The 19,573-nt window shown below is 45.5% G+C and overlaps 1 protein-coding gene across 3 annotated transcripts in view; it reads right to left on the minus strand.

Moving 5' to 3' along the window:
* GAS2 (growth arrest specific 2) overlaps positions 1–19,573 on the minus strand; it is an 80,359-nt gene that overhangs the window by 57,674 nt on the left and 3,112 nt on the right. The window contains exons 1-3 of one of the 3 annotated variants that reach the window (XM_063397596.1): positions 19,205–19,491; positions 9,501–9,660; positions 2,051–2,175 (exon numbers count right to left, since the gene is read on the minus strand). In XM_063397596.1, coding sequence (XP_063253666.1) covers positions 2,051–2,175; positions 9,501–9,642 — 267 coding nt within the window. In that variant the 5' untranslated portion in view covers positions 9,643–9,660; positions 19,205–19,491. Of the gene's footprint in view, positions 1–2,050; positions 2,176–9,500; positions 9,661–18,649; positions 18,848–19,204; positions 19,492–19,573 lie in introns of those variants that run through there. The other 2 variants (XM_063397598.1, XM_063397597.1) reach the window with 2 other exon arrangements.

Genomic DNA, 19,573 nt, shown 5'->3' on the forward strand with positions numbered 1-19,573 from the left:
CCTGATCAGTCAGGGCATGCAATATCAGCTTTTAATGCCTTCTTGAATCTGTGGCTGTAGTTGCCCCAAAGAGCTGCACAATGAATTCATGATCAGCAATCAGAGCAGGATATATCATCCTTATTTTAGACAAAACTAAACCCAAAGTATCATCCCAAGCTTTTCCATAGGAACAAGTTCACACACAAGGAAAGATTTGGCTTATGAAAACAGAGCAGATCTCGAGGCTTGTGGAAGGCCTCAGTAAGATGACACACTGCTCCCATCCTGTCCCTAAGGATGTAACCATGTCCCTGTCCTGTCTTGCTCACTCAGATGCAAGCTGGTGCACCAAGCAAGCTGATCCTTCTGCCTCATCTTAGATCAGCTGCTTCTAGCTAAAAAAATCAGAAGTTGCATATATGGATAGAACTCTTGTTGTCTATTTTGACAGAGGCTGAAAATAGAAATCAGTGGCTTCTCCCACTGCCAGGGAAGTCATCAGGGCACCTGGGTGGAAGAACATGTTTCTGTGTTCTTGCGCAGAGCAAGGGCCAGATGGCTTCAAAATTCCACATATATTATTAATAAAGTGCATAAAAATGATTCAGGGGAGGATTGTGGAATTCTTGCTATGCTAAATTTCATACAGCATTTTCTCCTCCTAAATGTTCTTGGCACCACAAAGTCAGACTTTTCACCATCAAGACTGGTCCTATGGCCCAAGAGAGTTGTACAGGGAATTAAAATCTGACCGGATGAATAGCTCCCTAATAGTATACAATGATACAAATCTATTCTTCTGCTATTTCTTACTGTGAATTCTTACTGTGCTAAGTATGAAATAACATACATGGAGAAAATAGCAGGGAGGCAGAACCTTTCCCCTTTAAATGCATGGTCAGTTGTACCAGCCTGACAAATACAGACCAACAAATCTAAATAATGAGCACATGTGGGACTGCAAATGTCCAGTTGGCTTCTGAGAACACACCAAATGTACCTGAGAACACAAAAAGCAGTCCAGGTAACCCTCCATCCTGCCCAGCCATCCCCAGGCTCCATCACAAACACTGCCCTACATGTCTTCTCCTCACCTGAAAACTGCCCTGACACTGAGGGGAGGACAAGCCAGACCATACTGCAAACAGCAACTCCAAAGTCACCCACTTGCAGTTTAAACTAGCAAATATGACAGACAATTTCTTCTACACCAACAATGATGATCTTGGAACCAAGAAAAATGTCTCACACAGGTACAACTGGCACAAGACTGTCAGCTCTCAGACCAGCTGATCAAATTTATGCCATGTCCTAATGTCTGCAGCAGACAAGCTATGAAACAGCAAGAAGAGAATATGCAGTATGTGATTTCTGCTCTTGGCCTCTTTTTTTACCTGCTCTGTATTTGCCTGGTTTAGCTTTCAAGGAAGATGTACCTGAATGCAACCAGAAAAATAAGAACACTTTCACATGGAATGAGTTAATGTGTCAACCATTTCATTCTATATCTCCAAGAAACGAACTTGCTGCACTCTTGAATTGTCCCATGAGAACAGTTGAAATTAAAGCAAGGTTGTGTTCAAACAAGTGTTTAAATCGATCCTTCCAAAAGTCCTAAGTATCTTCTAAGTTTCACGTTTTCCATATCATTCCTTCAACCCTTACTGAAACCCCTCACAGAACCAAAACTAACTACGGAGTTTTATTATTGGTCTCCCTAGAGCTGTTTTTGGAGGAGAAGACACCTCCCACAGCTACTGAATATTCCCCTTGAAAATAAGTACAAGGATCACATTTTCACTATTACCTACCACATCCCACTGCCAGGTCTGGTTTATTCTTATTCTCCACATATCACAAGTACTATTTTGAGTAACTGCTTTGCACAGATACCTTAACAAACACCAAAACAGCATTATTTCCCCCAGTGTCATATTGCAATTTTTCCCCACAGAGCCATTACCTCCCCAGTCATTTGCAGATATGAAACTCTGACCTGCCCAAACCAAAAAGCTTGGCTCCACCAGAGACATCTCAGTGCAATGCTGGAGTGCTGAGCAACACTTACTTTGGCAGGCTTGTTTGCATCAAAGCTGTTTTCTTTAAATTTCTCCTGCAGGGTCTCAGCTAAGCGGCAAAGCAAGGCACCATTATCCAATCTCTCCAGAAAGGTTTCTGCTGTTATTTCTCTACCTGAACAGCAAACACAGAGTTAGCAGGGCAGAAAGCATGCAAGGGCATACACTGCATTGGTGTAAAAAGAGCAATCAGAAGAAATCTGGACAATATTTGGCAATAAGCTTTAACTGAACAACTTGCATTACTTTGAATATTTTGTGAAAAACCTTAATATTACTTTACTGATAGATATACAGCAAGTTATGAACAAAACCCTATGCTTTCTTTGGGAATACGTGTGATATTTGAAAAATAGTTCTAGCATACCCAAATGCACATATTTCACTTTACTTATGAAGATCCAGTGCTTTTAACATCATGTTTTAAAACAGACAGCACAGCAGGGAAATGGTTTACACCAGTGTGCACATGTAGTTACTGCATGAATTGCTGAGAGTTTATTGTGCAACAGAGGTAGAAAAGCAAGGCAAAAAGGAAAGGAAATATTTTTAGAAGACTCTCAACTCTTGATCCTGCAAGAAGCAGACAAGACAGTGACTGCAGTGCACCCATCAAAGTTACCTTGCAGAAGTTAAGTTAGGTTCAAACAAAATAACAGAGTGAAATTTGATGTTATACATCTATTTGCCACGCAGGTTAGAACTCCCACTGAAAGAACCAAGCTGACATACTGTGCTTTCAGAACATATCCATTCTTACAGCATGCTGTATGACAGAACCTCAGCTGCCAGGAGCTGCCCTCTCCCACGGCAGCCCAACAACCTCGGCTGCCAGTGGAACTGCATCCCCTGGGAGAGGAGACCACGGTGCCATGGGGAGACTGCACGCTGACCCCAGACGAGAGGAGAACCATTTACACCCTAGAACAAACCTCCAGGATCTTAACAGAACTTGCAGTAAAAACAGTCCTTTCTCTTATTGAAGGCTTTTCATTTTCACACAAAAATCTTCAATAAGAAATAGGAAACATATTTCATTTCTACTTTGCCTTTACTCTGGACACTGAAGACGAGCAGCTGTATTTTTTACCCCTTACAACTTCCACTCATATCAAGAGGACATCAAGGAATATTCTTGTTCTTCCAATTAGGACAAGATTTTCCTCCCCCTAGTATTTATATATGTCAATTAGAAAATAACACCATTAACTCATTTTTCAGAGGTTGTTACACAGCATGCATTAGCAACAATAGTCTAACACGCCAAAAAAAAAAAAAAAAAAAAAGGAAAAAAAGGAAATTATTTAAAAACTGAAGTGAGACTGGTTCCTCATCCCATCCAGGTCTGCTCCTGCTTCCATGAGATGTCTGGAAACTGAAAATATTCATCTGTTTAGAACAGGTTCACAGCAATTTTTGTCAAACAAAATAGGAAAAGTAAAGCTTTCCTGTATCTTTTTGGTAAGAAGAGAAGGGGGAAAATAACGTTCAAGAGTAACAAAAATGAACTATTTAAATTAGTGCTGAACTTCTTGCTGATACATTGTAACCTGATATTCCATGTCACAATACCGAGGACAGCAGCATTATAAAGCAGTATCATTTCAAAAATGCTATAGGAAAACTGATTTCTCTAGGTCCTTGTCTGAAAACTTTGAGATGCTTTAAAATTTTTTTGGCAAAACACAACATGTGAGTTTTTTTGGCTGGGCAAGTTAAGATAAAAAAGACAAAGATTGTTGCAGCAAAGCACTTTCAGATAGACCAGACTTCTATTTTTCATTGATGCTAAACTTGTTTTTCCTAACACGCTTTTACTTCAGAAATATCTTTTCAAAGTGAAGATTTTCCCTTCTGTACTCCCACTAAATTCTTTGTGCCATGTATCCCCCTTTATGGCTCCTGCACACATAAATGACTTCTGCAGGCAGCAGCACTGCAGACATGCAGGGCTGGCTCAGGCCTCACTGATAATATTTTTGCCATATCTCCAGACCAGACGAAGCCAGGACTGAAACTGTAACACCCCAGACATAAAAACCCAAACAGCTCAGCTTCTCAAAACGCTTTGCCACCGTTCTAGCCTACATATTTTCCCATTTGCCCCATCAGCGTTTTTATAAAATGCTCTAAAACCACCAGAAAGCCAAATTTTAAAAATAACCATGCTACAGGAACTGCTTAAGTATTAATTTTTATAATGTGCTCTTCTAAAAAATTCATTTTGAGTATCTTTAACAGACTAAAAATTTTTGTTTTAATTTGCAACACCTAAGTTTTCGCCAAGGCAAACCCAAAAAACCCCCCACATTCTGCATATGTCTTGTGTCCTATGATTTACAGATGCATCACTTCATAATAATAGAATGTTGGAAACCCCTTAAAACTTATTTGAGGATATTTTCTTTTTACAAAGATATAGAAAAATCTGGTTATCTTCTCCTGCTATTTAACAATATATTTATATTATTTTAAGAGCTGAATTGCATTAGCAGTTTGGTCAGTGCCTATTGCACATTAAACTGGATTATTTGAGTTGTATTGGCCTTTATGCAGTCTGAAAGAATGAGTTTTGCACTGAACATCTGTCTCCAATGCAAAGTATACTAGGTGTCAGCTTTCAATTCACTGTATTTTATGGCTTCATAAGGTGGCATTTCTCTGCTGAAACAGATACACTGACATATTGAACAGTAGAAATGCATTGATTCAAGCACGAGCAATGTTCATAAACTGAGGAAAGAAACTGCTCCATGTATTGGTATGGAAAAAGCATCAAACTCCATTAAAAATGTACAACTCCCCTTTAATTACAAGAAAGCAGTTGCAATGTTTTTATAGAATGGTAAAACATGAATAGAATGGTAACAGGCACAGTGCAAGGCTCCTCCAGCCTCACAGCCTGCTGATGGACTGTGTTAGCTGGACACTTTGTGCAGCAGCACACAACTAGTGGTGTACAAATAGAAATATTTCACTCCAGTCAATCTCTAACATCTACAATGCTGAGGCACTACTGAGACAACTGCTCCTGACCCTCTCAATTCACACGGCACATAAACAAACCCAATAAAACAAAACGTGATAGAAATAAATACAACCAAGGCCAATGGCTATGCACGTGCAAAACTGGTTCTTTTCTGACAAGACTACTCTGTTCCCTATGACAGACGACAGTGGGAGAAATAATTTTGAAAGCATTGAGACATTACGACTTACTTGAAATGGAATATATAAAGAATTCCAAAGGCATGCTGATAATAACGAAAATTATAAAGCAACTCAGCCAAGTAAGGAACTGCCCCAGTGCCTCAGAATCCCTGGAGGTATCAGTACTGAGAATCTCTGGATCCTCAGACATTGCAAATCCACACTTCCTGCTGGCTCCATCTGAAGGAGCTGATGTTGAAAATAAACACACGTTCTGTCACAGAATGCTCTGAGGCAACAGGGTGAGCAAGAACACCATGCTGACACAGATTTAATTCCCAATCAAACAAAGACAGTTTTCTTGCAGAAGACTTACCATTCTCCAACCTCAAACTTTACACCTCCTTCAATCAACTTTTAAATACCCAGCCTTGTCTTCAACTTGACGCCTCTCCTGACATCCTCTCCTCTGTTCCTTCTCTCCAGGACTCCTTCCCTTTTGTGCCCAAGCAGCTTTTACATGCATCAAACAATATTCCATGTTGACACATCCAATTCCTCAGCATCTGGCATTCCCTGCCCCTCAGCCAGGAGTTTCTGAAGCCTCCTCCTGCTCAGAGGAGGCTCAGGACTGAACCTTGAGCCCAGCACATGCCTGAGGTGGAGTCAGCCCCACGGGCTAAATGAAGCTGGATGGAACAAAAAGACAGTATAACCCTCTGCAGCTTGTAAATAAACTCTGGGAATGGGGAAAAGGGTTAGAGGCCCATGAAACTGCCCAAGAGGAAAGAGGTAAAGCATCTCTCTGTACCTGTCCCAAACTCCAGGCTGGGGAGGGAGCCCACTCCTCCTCCTGTCAGCCACTTCCCTTCAGCAGACACACAAAGAAAACAAAACTAGAGAGCAAAGCAGGCAAGCAAAACTTTCCAATTGCCATTTTGCCTCTGCTAGGAGAGCTCTGTGGCCCAAGAGTGCTCACTCCCAAATGCAGCTTGCTCAGGGTGGAAGAGAACTCCTCAGTACCCACAAGAACATTCTACTAAGGTAATTACACACACAATCTACCAAATTTGGGGGTTGTCAGCAGTGAAAGCATCCCCAAGTGCTTCCTTGGCTCCTCACCCAGCAGAAACAAGGCTCAGGGATATCATGGCTTGCAGGCCAGCTAGGTGAACACATCTCCTGAGCTTTGCCACTGCTGCTCCTGACCAAGCACCCAAGCTCAGCAGAGAGGAGCCAGAACAGCAAACACAACATCTCTGGCTACAATTTCCCTTCCAGCAGGCCAACCCCTGACAGGGCCCACTTTGCAAATGCTCTCATGTACAGTGTCCTATGAGTTAATCCCATCTGACACATGGGTTCCATCTGCAATGTCCTTTTTCCATCCCCCAGAGTATGGACAGCTAAAATCTATTCAGCTATGGAGCTGTAATGACAAGCTGTCCTCTCAGAAACTCTGAGCTTCTCTGACATGGTTCCAAAAATAATTGGCAAACTGCACACCAAAGTACCAGTGATTACTAAACACGAACCTCCACAACAATGTTGGTGCTAAATTAAACACCCAAAGTCTCAGGATTAAAAATTCCTTCAGTGTTATTCTTCAGCTGCACCACGTATCTCACTTTATCAACTGGCTAAGATCAAATTCCAGCTACGCCTACTTTCTGTCTGATATCAAAATACTTCATTCATATTATCAAGTGCAATATCCCAACCATGTTTTCCAATTTCTGAACCCACATCAGGCTGCAAAACCATCACCATGTCCATTTCCAGTAACAGTGCACAGGACATAACTGGCTCTCCACAAAAACCTCCTCAAACACCTTTGCTTGATCAAACTACCTCAAAGGGTTTCAGCCCTACATTACCTAAAATACTACAGTGTTTTAAAATCTATATTTCTTTGAAAAGATTATGTGCCCTTGTGAAGTCCTAGTACAGCTGAATGACAAAAACATAGATGAAGCAAAACATGAACCAAAACGGCAGAATGAAATTAAATGCTTATTAATTTCATTTATAAATTGAGCAATCTTACTGCATGAAACTGCCCCAAGGGCTCTTAGAATGAAGCCACAGAAGGCACACAGAGAGCAGGCTGGGATGTGCACACTCACAGGATCACCTGCTCCGTGCTCCTTGCACAGCCTTGCTTGTAAAGATCTGCTGGCCATTAATGCAAAACACATGATTTCTTCCAGGTAGAGGGGGAAAAAACCCAAAACAAACAAAAGGAGCCCTCCATATCTTCTACCCTTTTGGATGATGAAAATCTCATGCTGTGTATTAATTTATATTTTACTGTAGAGCAGCATGCTCAGACATAACTTCTCTATTTAAAGTTTATCCAAATTATGCAGTAATTACACAAAATTTGAATTCTGAGTTAATATACTCTTATGAATATTAATTATTTTAATTCACACTTAATTTATTTTGAATGTGGATTTTAACTTAATTGAATTATTAATTTGAATAACAATGTCTACACAGGAATTCAAAGCAGTCTGACAAACGACTGTAATTTCAATTCATCAGCACAAACTCTGAGAAAAGGAGAGCTTAGTGCAAGAAGGTGTGGGGGAACGCATTAAACAAATGAACAGTACATGATGCTTAATTAAAAGAAGATTGTGCCCATTTAGTTCTGCAGTGCAGAGCTTGGTGTCCATATGAAAAATCAGATATTTAATTGCAGTTGGCATTTTGGAACCTCCTGCTGGTTGCTACTTTCCTGCTCAAAGAGTGACCCCATTCCTAAACTTATCACTGGGAGAACTCTGTTACAAACTGCAAACAAGCTTCTATTTGTTTGAGAGTGGATCACTAAAACTTCCTTGTTTAAAACATTTAAACAACATATGGAATCCTTAATGGAATGTACTGCTTCCAATTCATAAAACAGTCACTTGGATTACTGTCTTGTGGTAATTGGAATGAAAAGTTTCTGAATTTGGTTCTGGTTTTGCACAGACAATTTTACATTCAAAACACATTCATTTGAATGGAAGTACCACGCCAAAATTGGTGTGGGCATTTAAAGCACCTGCCACTTTTGTTCAATCAACAGTTGAGGATTCATACTTGGCTCAAAAATGGGTACTGTCCACCTGCAAAATAGTGACCACATCTGTTACAGCACAAGTGATATTTGCTCGTCTTTCTCTAAACAAGAGGAAACAGAGCAAGGTGGAGTGTGCTGATGACAGACCCTGGACATGCTCTGTCCTGTGTGAGATCATTGAGAGGGTTTAACCACAGCACTGGCCATGCCAAGACACTGCCCGTGTCTCACCAGAACACGTTTGCAGAATTTACTTTTTAAAAATTAAATAAATCCTTCAAAACCACACACACCCAATCTAAAAGAGTTCATCCAAATTCTCCTCCAAAATCCCATCAACTAACATTTCATGTCAACACAGCTTCTGAAATATTTTTCTTCTCTTTATTTAATGAGAGGAGTTACTGGCACGTCTCCCTTAGGATGAAGTACTGTGTAAGTCATGTACTTCTCTGGTACTATCCTCTGTATTTCCAGAGAACACACAAAAGACATTATTCCCTGAGTGTTCTCAGCAAACAACATATTATTTCCTGGCCCACAGTTTCTAAATTCCACCTTCTTGAATAATTAATCTGTCCATCCCCAAGTACTCTCTCTCTCCTTCCCTCCAGGGATGATCTCATTGCTCTGTTTTATTTGTGGCTGATTTTTTCCCTCCGTTGTGGCTCGCACCCCCTCCTGACAACAACAGCTCTGTCTCCCCCGAGGTGTGCAGCAGCAGTGGCAATCGCCAGGTCCCAGCCGTGCCAGGGCAAACCCCTGCGGGCACAGGGTGTCCCAGTGTCAGCACGCACTGCTGGGGCAGCAGCTCTCCATCCCGGGCTGCTGGGGCAGGGAAGGGCTGTGCAGGGCTTCCTGCTGCCCAGGACAGCCAGAGCACCACACGCTTTAGGAGGCCCATCAATAACAAGGCAAGACATAGGTGAAGGCAGCAACTGGCACCGTTCAGCTTGATGGTGTAAGTACAGAAAATACATGCAACAAAAAAAAGGAATTAAAGGAAATTGGAAAGACAACTCAACATGGAATGTATAATGTTCAGTTATGCTACTCACAGAAAGACAATGCAGGCAAATTACTCCTTAGCTCTTCTGGCCTTGCTGGTATTTCTCCTGTCTGGCAGTAGCTACGTAACCATAACTTTATTTTTGAAACCCAGCGAGATGTGAATTCCCAGCCGACAGCGCAAGGAGCTCCCCCTGCCCGTGCCTTACCCAGCAGGTTGGTGAGCCACAGGGCCAGGTCCTCCTTCATGGGCAGCAGGTTGGCCTCGTGCCTGCTGGCCAGCCACTGGCTGTACTGGTGCATGTCCGAGAGGCCGGGCCCGCGCGCCTTGGGGCTCAGCGTCGTGCACATGGCTCAGTGCTGCTCCACCTGCCAGGCACAACAGGAGGAAAAAAGGCAAAGAGAGACCCTCATTAGACCAGATAACGCCCCACGAGCTCTGTCTGTGGGGCTGCAGGAGATAACCCCAGCCAGAACACCATCCCCGTCCCTGGAAGGGTCCCTTGGAGCACCCTGCTCCAGCGGAAGGTGCCTCTGCCACGGCAGGGGCTGGGATGAGATGTCTCCAAGGTCCCTTCCACCCTGGACACTCTGTGATTCAGTGATGACAACAGTCATCATCAGTGTAAGAAATCACATCTCACACAAACAGATGTGGATCTAACACAAGGTTACAAACACCAATGACTGAAACTTGGTTTTGTTAATGGATTTTTTTTTTTTTGCAAGTGATTAAACTGTACAGATAAAGGTTAACTTCATTTGTACTCACCAAGCTACATGTTGCCAACACAACCAAATATTCTGCAAGGAATTATTAAAATCAAATGAAAATAAACATGTTACACAAAGCTAACAACTCGCTATGGTGTCTGACCCAATACCTATTCAGATGAACTGGACAGCTTCAGAGATTTTTGGATTGTGCCCAGGAAAAACATGGCAACAACCAGATTACACTCCTACAGCAAACTTATGAACAATTAATAAACACTGTGACCCAATGGGAACAGTCTATTCTACAGCTTCACAACCATTAAAGAAAAAACAACACCACACAAACTGACTGACCAGCATTATTTCTCCAGGAAGCAGCAGAGCAGCCACTGCTGGTCACTCACACTCCCCAAACCCTCCTCTGCCTGAGTGGTGACTGACTGCAAGCTGAGTTTTGGGTGATCTTTGCCAGGTGACGTGTCAGTGCTGCCAGGGCAGGAGCCACTGCTGCCCTACCTTTCATACCAGGTAAGAGGTATTTGTGACTTTAAAGACAACAGCAGAAAACAAGAACGGTTTGTATACAACCCATTAATGGCCTGAATAACAAAAAATACTGAAACAATATTTGTTAAATGTAAAAAAAAATTGCCTTTCCATAAGATGGTGCTTTGAAGAAAGAACTGACTTTTCCAAATGTATGTAATGGTATTTGAGGTATCTCAATACTGGTATTAAAATACTCCAGTGTTTTTTACTCTGCTCTCTGTAGCTAAACTCCATGTTTGCAAAAAGATCTGGGTAAGCTCTTGGTGACAGTGTCTCACCCCAAGACCTGGAGTTCAGCTTGCCCTTGAGACAGGAACACCTTTCACTACAAATATACTTCCTCCTGAAATTACACAAATGTTTTTCAATTGGGGCGAAGCAAAAACATACATAAAAAAGATTTATTCTCTTGTATAAACACATATTTCTGAATTATGAGTAGATCTTACATTTTTCTAACACAAAAAAATCCTTATGAATCAAAGTTTCTTTGAAAGCAGAGGAGTTTAAGGCAGACTGAAGTACATAACGTATGCACAGCTCTGTTGTGAATCTGACTTTGTAAAAATGTCAGCTTGGATTTATGGCTTCCTGGTTAATTAAATTCAAATCATACCTGCTCATTTAGGGCAGGCTGCAAGGGAGGGGAGGGACTTGGACTGCAAAAATCTGTCTGAATGTCACTCTCAAAACAGATTGATTCAGACTCAAAGCTACCAACAGCTAATGAATTTCAGTGGCAGTATATTTAAATTTTCTCTAAGTCACTCAGAACCACATCAATTGGTCTTTCAAATCACTGCCTCATTTTGGATAGAAACAGGCAAGACAGACCACTGACACCAGTTGTCTTCAAAGATTACATGGGAAAGAACAAGTTTCTATCACACACTTGCTTTCCAGGAAGAGTCTTCAAATAATTTTGACCACTTTATGGAGTCTATAACCTCCACTGATACAGTGAGAGCAAGAAATGAAATTACTTTGTTCTCTTGAATTCCCTCTGCCATGATAGTGGTAAAATGCAAATTAAAAAAAAAGAGAGAGAGAGAGAGAGAAAGAGAGTTCTTTTTCCTGAGTGTATGTATCTAAATATTTAGGACAAATCCTGCAATTTATTTCTCTTTCCATACAAACTGGAAAAATACACCAGAAAAAGCAGAATGACTTGAGCAAAGGAACCAGTTAGACCCTGCACCTTTTCACTGGGAAGATTCTCACAGTTCCTACCTGCTTTTTGGAGGGGGTTAGGCTGGAGGACACTTGGAGGTGCCTTCCAAGCTAAATTTCCTGTTGTTTCATGTGTCATGGATGCCCAGAGCAATGCTTATCACGAAGCCCCAGGCAGGGTCTGCCCTGCTGGCAGGGTAAAGACTGGCACAGACACTGGGCTGTGCCACGAGAAGCCAGCAGGCAGTGCCCTGTTCTGCCACCCTGCTCCATCACCTCCAAGCCCTCGTAGATGAGGTGCCCTCTGGGAACCTGGCATCTGTTAATTAATGTATTAATCACAGCAGCGTGGTGTGCCCGGCAGCCAGACGCAGCCCAGGCTGCTGGCACTGCGGGGCTGCAGCCACTCGTGGGCTCAAAGCTGCATTTCCTGCAGGCACGACCAAACAGAAGGAAGGCTTCTCCAGCAGCTGCACGGGAGCAGCCTGGGGAAGCAGCACTGCAGCCTGTGTACATGTCAGGCCTGTCTCTGTGGAAATGCAGAGCACAGCACTGGGGAATAGGGATGGTATTTCAGTCTGTCTCCAAAGTACAGCACTGCCTTTAAATAGATTTCATACTGACCCAACTCAGCAATCAGGCTGTCTCAAGCCCCAAGAAACTTTTGAGACTCTTTGTGGGAAGAAAAGTGGGAGAATAAAGATTTTGGAGGATGCAAGGGTGCTTCAGTTTCTGTGACTGTGGCAGTAAGAACGAAAAAGACAGACAAGAAAGGTATTCTGAGTTGAAGGGAGTTTTCCTAAGACACATTCTCAGAATGAGAAACTGGGAAGATAACAAAAGCCAGCCAGACAGGTGACAAAAGTCTCTAGAAGGTGAAAATGATTCATGCATCTCCATGCTGGGACTAGGTCTGGTCGAATTAAAACAAAGTATGAAGTGTATAATGAAATATAATGAAGTGGGGATGTAAAGTGAGGACTGGGGAATGACAAAGTTAATACTGATGAACAGCCTGAAGAATTACAGATAAATCACATACAAGCTAACCTTGCCTCTGTGTAAGTTTTCTTTGATTTCATATCCAAAAAAACACCCAAATTTTTACTTCTCCATTACTTTTCTGAAAAACTGCCCTACGCTTCAGTAAAAGCCACAAAACTCCTACCTTGGACTTAAACTTAACTCTTAACAAATTAAAACTCAGCCTTAAAGGAGCAGAGTATCTCCTGTCACAAACTCCAAGTGATACTGGAGTCAGTTATCCAAGCATCAGAGATTTTCCAGCTCTGAATTATTCTGCATGCAAACACTGACTGCTACTGAACTTGTTGAACTCAGCTCAAGCCTTCACAACACTTGAGCACAGAAGTACCCAGGTTTCAGTAGAGGGTTCCTCTACTTCATCAACTGTACTGGCACAAACATACCAGAACTTCATCACACAGCAGTGGGACCCAGGGAGAAGCCAAAATGAGACAGGTACATCAAAGTGACAGCAACTGAGCCCTGAGCCCCTTCAAGAGCTGCTTGAAGGTTCTTCCTGTGGTAGAGGCCAGGCCCTTGTTTCATCACTCAGATGCCTTCAAATCTCTTCCTGAAAATGTCTTAATATATTTATTTTTCAATGAAGAGAAGTTTGTTGACAATTTATCAGAGAGGTATTCGGTCAGAGGAATGAACTAACTTGCACCAGAGGTAGACAGCAGCTTTCAAGGATACATCACCCCAGCTGAGGCAAGCCTCTGGCTCCAGCAACTATTTCATCCTTTCCTTTTGGCAGACAAAGCATGAACGAGGTAGCCAAAAAATACTGGGTTTCCTAATCTCACTGCTTTCTAACAGCAACGTCAAATCATCATATATACAGCTGTTTGAAACCAGCCAACACAAACATGTCAAATATTTTATAGAATGTTACACTTCTCTGTAAACTGTGGAGGCTGATGTGATATGCAGAAGCATTTTCAGAACTTACCTCCAAATGCTTTAAAGCAACTGCCTCCCCCCACTATTGAGAATGTAGACTCATTCAGAGTCTAGAATAGACCTATTCAGAGGAACAGTCTTGGACTGCTTCTCATCCTGTTTTGTTCCAGTTCATATTCATGTGGCACAACCCTTTTTTCAACCTCTCTCAACAAGAGGATGACATCTCAAATTCTTAGCCTTATTGTCTGGATGAAGAATTCAGTGTGGGATGGTTTACAGCACACCCAGAAATGTGTATCAGATTCAACACGCTCAAAGGCCCTGTTTCTCTCTGCTTGCTCCTGCTGAACAGTGAAGTTCTTATTTTGCTTCACAGTGGTGTATTTAGTTATCTGTGTACTGCAGCTCAGTGCTTGTGTTTGGCCAGCAGTGTAACCTTACCCTATCTGAAGATTGTTATCAGAGATCATCAGGTGAGAGCAGGGAGCATCAAACAAGTGATCTTCTGTGTTTCTGCGGCTTTGGTTGGGATTAACAGGTAGGAAAAAAGGAATCAAGAACGATACACTGCACTCACAACACACAGGGGGCAAAGACTGTTTCATCTAGAAAGTAAAACTGGATGCACAATGAAGCACTCATAGCTGCAGATCCCCAGATTTCATTCCCTTTGCTATTCCAACCACCCTCCTTACCTGTAAGATTGTGATCCTTTTCTTCAACCAAGTATACAAAGTGAGGAAAAACACGCTGTATAGGAGAAATGTGTATCTAAAACCTTGCCTGCATGCAACGTTTACATACAAAGAAAATACTTGGTGTGCTCCACCCTGCTAGCTAATCACATAAACCAGTAAATTTTACTCCAGATTACCCATCCAGTTCCAGCATATTTACACAACAGCTTATCCTGCATGGCTGCTGGCTGTGCAGTGCTCTCTGCAGCACCAGTTCCACTGCCACTTCAGCCTGATCCGCAATCACACCACGTGCACTAACTCTCAAACAAAAAGGCTTGAAGCATTTCTGTCAGCTTGCTCCTGCATACAATCCTTCCAGGTCAGGAATGAAGAACTCCTGCTGAGTCATTTGCTCTGTATGACTTGACTCAAGAATTAGCACAGAAGTCAGGTATCCAGTGAAAGAAGCATTTTCCTTTCTATTCAGTTAGAAAAAAGTAAGGTAAAAGGGGACAACCCCATCATGAAGCAAACGCAGAGCTCCCTGCAGTGCTCAGTCCAGTCCCCTCTGGTGCCAAGGCCCCACAGGCCGTGCCCTTGGCCCCAGAGCCTGGCAGGGACGCTGTGCACAGACAGGGCTTGGCCACCCGGGCACCACTGCCACAGGGAGCTCCCTGCCTACCCCTGTGCAGCTGGCAGCCACGCAGAGCCACCCCGGGCTGCACCACTGCCACAGGGAGCTCCCTGCCTGCCCCTGTGCAGCTGGCAGCCACGCAGAGCCACCCGGGCACCACTGCCAGCAGGGAGCTCCCTGCCTGCCCCTGTGCAGCTGGCAGCCACGCAGAGCCACCCCGGGCTGCACAGCTGCCATTTGCCACCTCAGAGCAGCTGCTCTGCACAGCTGGAACAACTGGAACAGAACATGGCACAACTCTGCCTCGGACCCTGGGTCCAAAGACCCTTTTTCATACATCTTCACAGGACTAAATATGCAGCCTTTGGGGCTTTTGATTTTATCTGTGCAATAAGATGTGCTACAACATGCCAGAGGAAGCATGTGAGCCACCAGCTGCAGAAGAAAGCAAACATCACACACACAACTGTGCAACTGCTTCAGTGCCAGCGCAGAGCACACAGCCTGCAGCCTAGACAAGGGCAGCGAGCCTTTCCTGAAGGAATGGAACTCGAGCACTACACTGCACATTGGCTTTGACAGAGGGGTATCAGCCTAAAGGCAGACAACCTCCTGCTGGCTTAGAGAGAAGGTAATGCTGCTGGAAAGCAGCCAGCCTGGAAGGAGAGGAGACACAGCATCAAAAGCCAGAACAGAGCTCATGAGCGTATCTGGCAAGGGTCTCTGCTGGATCTCCCTGCTAGTTCCAATCACCTCAAGCAGATGGAAAAGAGCAGAACTTTTGAAACTTGAGTTTAAGCGGAATGTGTGAAGAAATCACTAACTGAAACAACGAGTTGAGTGCAAAAAAGGCACAAGAGTCAGTGTTCATAAACAGGTGAAGCTGCAGAACAAAACACAGAACTCTGCAAGCAGAAATGAAGCTGCCCACAATTTGGGACCCGTGTTGCAATCACCACCTTCACATCATCAAGTGCCAGTTTTAGAGACATAGCATAACAAAGGATAAATACTTTCACATTTTAAAACTTCAGCTTTCCTGTCTCAGTGCTGACATATTTTTCAGATTTGGAGAGCATAACATCAGTTCACAGACTAAAGGCTGCTCTTGTTTTTCCACGCCCTCACCCATTTATATACATATGTGTATACACACACATATATGCAGAAGGAGGGAAAAAAGATATATGAATGCCTTCCTTTGAAAGCCACAAAAATAACTAAAAACTTTTGATTTTTTAATGTTAGGAAACTGTTCCCTATGGTGAGATCTGCTAGACAGTGGAATGACTTTCCCAAATGAAACTGTGAAAGCTCCCTTTCTTGAAATCCTAAATATGGACTAAAAGAAGCAGTAAGAAAAAGCCAGAGACTTGCCACTCACTGTGAGTTGTTACTTAGCCAGTTCCCTTCAATTTCCAGTTCACTACAGAAGAGTAATCGCTCTCATTTTGCCCTTTTACATTTGTAAAAACAAACACAACCATTTTTAAAGTTACTCTTCTGCTACCTTGCGTATTTCCTCTTCAGGAGCTACTTGCAGAGCTCTCCCTCCTGTCAGAAACAACAGGTCACTGCTGTCTGCATTATCAAACACGGACCTTACACGTGATCCCCACTTCGCTCACCACCACAAACAAGCAGATAAAACAGAAGCTGACAAACGCAGCAAGCACATCTTTCTAGGGAAATCTGATTTTCCTAGATATTTTATTATCCTTATAAACTATAGCACAACCAATTTAGCCCAGGGTTTCTGGAGTTTTCCCAGATTAACTTGGAGCACACTGTGCATTAGGAGCAGGGGGAGGGGCACTGAGGGGGAACCACCATCTGAAACTCATTAATCAATTAGAATTTTTCATGGCTTACATCAAAATGCGATCTACACTGATAGAGTAAATTTTAATCACAAGAAGCCTTTGTCCTGTGCATTATGAATATACATTACAAACATGTGCAGTGCTCGGAGGGAGGTGAAGAACCTGGCACAACAGCTCACCAGTACTTGGTACCTGTAAGAACCCTGCTCTGAGGCCAGACCAAAACAGAATTAACTGCACTTATAAATCTGTTCTAATCATTGGAAACCTAGACATTTTCACGACTATGCCTAGTAGAAACTATTTTATTGCCTTGATGTCTCCCTTACCAAAAGGAAAGCAGAAAGTCTTTCTCACACAGATGAAAACAAAACTTCAGGAACATTCAATATCTACTTGCTCATAAAATTATGACTTCTGGAAACTGAGCCTGATGCCTAACACTGTCCAAAACCCCTTTAAGTTGATTCCTCTTTGCCTGGCTCCTACTATATGTTTTTCTGTTTGTCTAAGCAAAATAGCCATTAAAAATTAGCACAAACGAAGTTTCAACCCCCACAAGTTAGAAGGAGAAAGACATTTAAACAGACATATCACATCTCACAAGGAGCAGAATTGTCTCTTGCTGCAGGGACACTCTGTAGACAATACTACAAGCTGACTTCCAGTCATCAGCTTTGCTTTTAGTTATGATGTTCCATTTCTAAATCCTGTCCTGAAATCAGTGTTGAGTTTAATGGAGAGGTGTAAAGTGGAGTTGAAGGGGTACTGTGGATAGTAAGTGTGCCAATTTAAATAAGACCGTAGGTAAAATAAATAAAGTGACCGAATAAGTCAGCAGTGGCAGCTAGAACTTGAGGATAGTGCTGGCTCTTCAGCACTCCACCACCTTCAGACAGGCTTGACCATGGCTCCAACAAGGGCAGTATAATCCTGGTCAGATGGCCTATGGCACCACACAGTATTGAGGCATGTCCTCTTTAGAAACTTCCCATTAAATCACAATCCACAAAACCCGAATAAAGCTGCTACATGTGGCACAGCATCTCCTTCCCAATGAAAGAAAAAATACATAATTTAGTGTACATGGAAAACCCATCACCCTTGGTTCATTTTTCATTGCACAGTAACGTCACAGGTACGCTGGCAGTGCCCTGGGGAGCCTGCAGCGCATCCGTGCTGGTGTCGCCGGAGCTGTGCTCCGCCAGGAGCAGCGCCAGCAGGCTCGGGTGACACCCCTGCACACCGCCAGCTCGGACAGGGACAGCAGCCTTCACCCCGACAGGCAGAGTAAGGAAGGGAGGAAACGGAGCCTCCCAAAGGGCGAAACCCTGTCCCTTGGAATCTGGAGCCCGCAGAGGAACCCGCCAGCCCCGCAAGGGCGGCCTTGCCGCGGGAGGGCTCCGGCGGTGCTGCCGGGGGCGGAGGGCGCTGAGCGGAGCTCGGCCGAAGCCCCTCACCTCTGCAGTCCCTCATCCCGGCAGCCCCTCACCCCCGGCAGCCCCTCACCTCTGCAGTCCCTCATCCCGGCAGCCCCCCCCCCCCCCCCTCACCTCTGCAGTCCCTCATCCCGGCAGCCCCCCACCCCCGGCAGCCCCTCACCTCTGCAGTCCCTCATCTCGGCAGCCCCCCACCCCCGGCAGCCCCTCACCTCTGCAGTCCCTCATCCCGGCAGCCCCTCACCCTCGGCAGCCCCTCACCCCCGGCAGCCCCTCACCCCCGGCAGCCCCTCACCCCCGGCAGCCCCCCACCCCCGGGGCTGCCCGGAGACGCCCCAAACCAGAGGCCGGGGCCGAGGGTGAGCGCACGGCGAGGAAGAGCCCCCCGTCCCCCACTGCCCGCGCCGCTCTCACCCGGCGCAGTCCGGCGCGTTCGTCCTGCTCGGGGCCCCTCCGCAGCCCGCCTGAGCTAATGGCTTTGCCATGAGCGCTGCGAGCGCGGCTCGCAGCTCTGCCCCTCGGGGGCAGGACCGATCCGCCAGCCCCTCCGCGGGATGCCCGGGCAGCCCGCCAGCAGCCGCAGCCCCTCAGGAGCCCCGGAGAGCCACGCGTGGGCCCGGCCGCACACCCACACACCTCTGCCCGCCCCGCCGCGCTGCCCAGCGCCCGCGGCCGGAGAGCGGGAGCGAGAGCCCAGCCCGACAGCCGCAGAGCCCCGCGGAGCCCCGCGGAGCCCCGCAGAGCCAACAGCGGCAGCGCCCTGCGGCAGCGCCCTCAGCCCCCGCTCCCCACAGCCCCCGCTCCCCACAGCCCCCGCTCCCCACAGCCCCCGCTCCCCACAGCCCCCGCTCCCCACAGCCCCCGCTCCCCACAGCCCCCGCTCCCCACAGCCCCCGCTCCCCACAGCCCCCGCTCCTCACGGCGCGCTCAGCCCCCGGGACACAGCAGGACGGAAACACAAACACCTACCGGCACCGAGGAGCCGCCGGGCACGGATCCCGCTCCGCTCCGGCCCCTTCTCTGTGATCTCGAGCAGCCGGCGGGACACGAACCGCCCTCAATTTAAAGGAGCCCGCGCCGGGAGCTCCCCTTGAGGGCGGCAGCGAGCCCAGGGCGGGCACCGAGGGCAAAGCGGGCAGGCAGCGCTCACACCCGGGCAGGGAGGGCAAAGGGGGCAGGCAGGCAGGGCTCTGGCAGGGCTCAGTCCCAGGCTCAGTCCCAGTCCCAGTCCCGGGCTCGGGCTCAGTCCCAGTCCCGCTCCCGGGCCGCACTCTGCCCTCGCTCCCGCAGCCCCGGCCGCCCCCGCCCGGCGGCGCGGGTGCCGCAGCCGCGCTGCCC

This window comes from Prinia subflava, chromosome 5 (assembly GCF_021018805.1).
Source record: "Prinia subflava isolate CZ2003 ecotype Zambia chromosome 5, Cam_Psub_1.2, whole genome shotgun sequence".
NCBI classification, from domain to species: domain Eukaryota; kingdom Metazoa; phylum Chordata; class Aves; order Passeriformes; family Cisticolidae; genus Prinia; species Prinia subflava.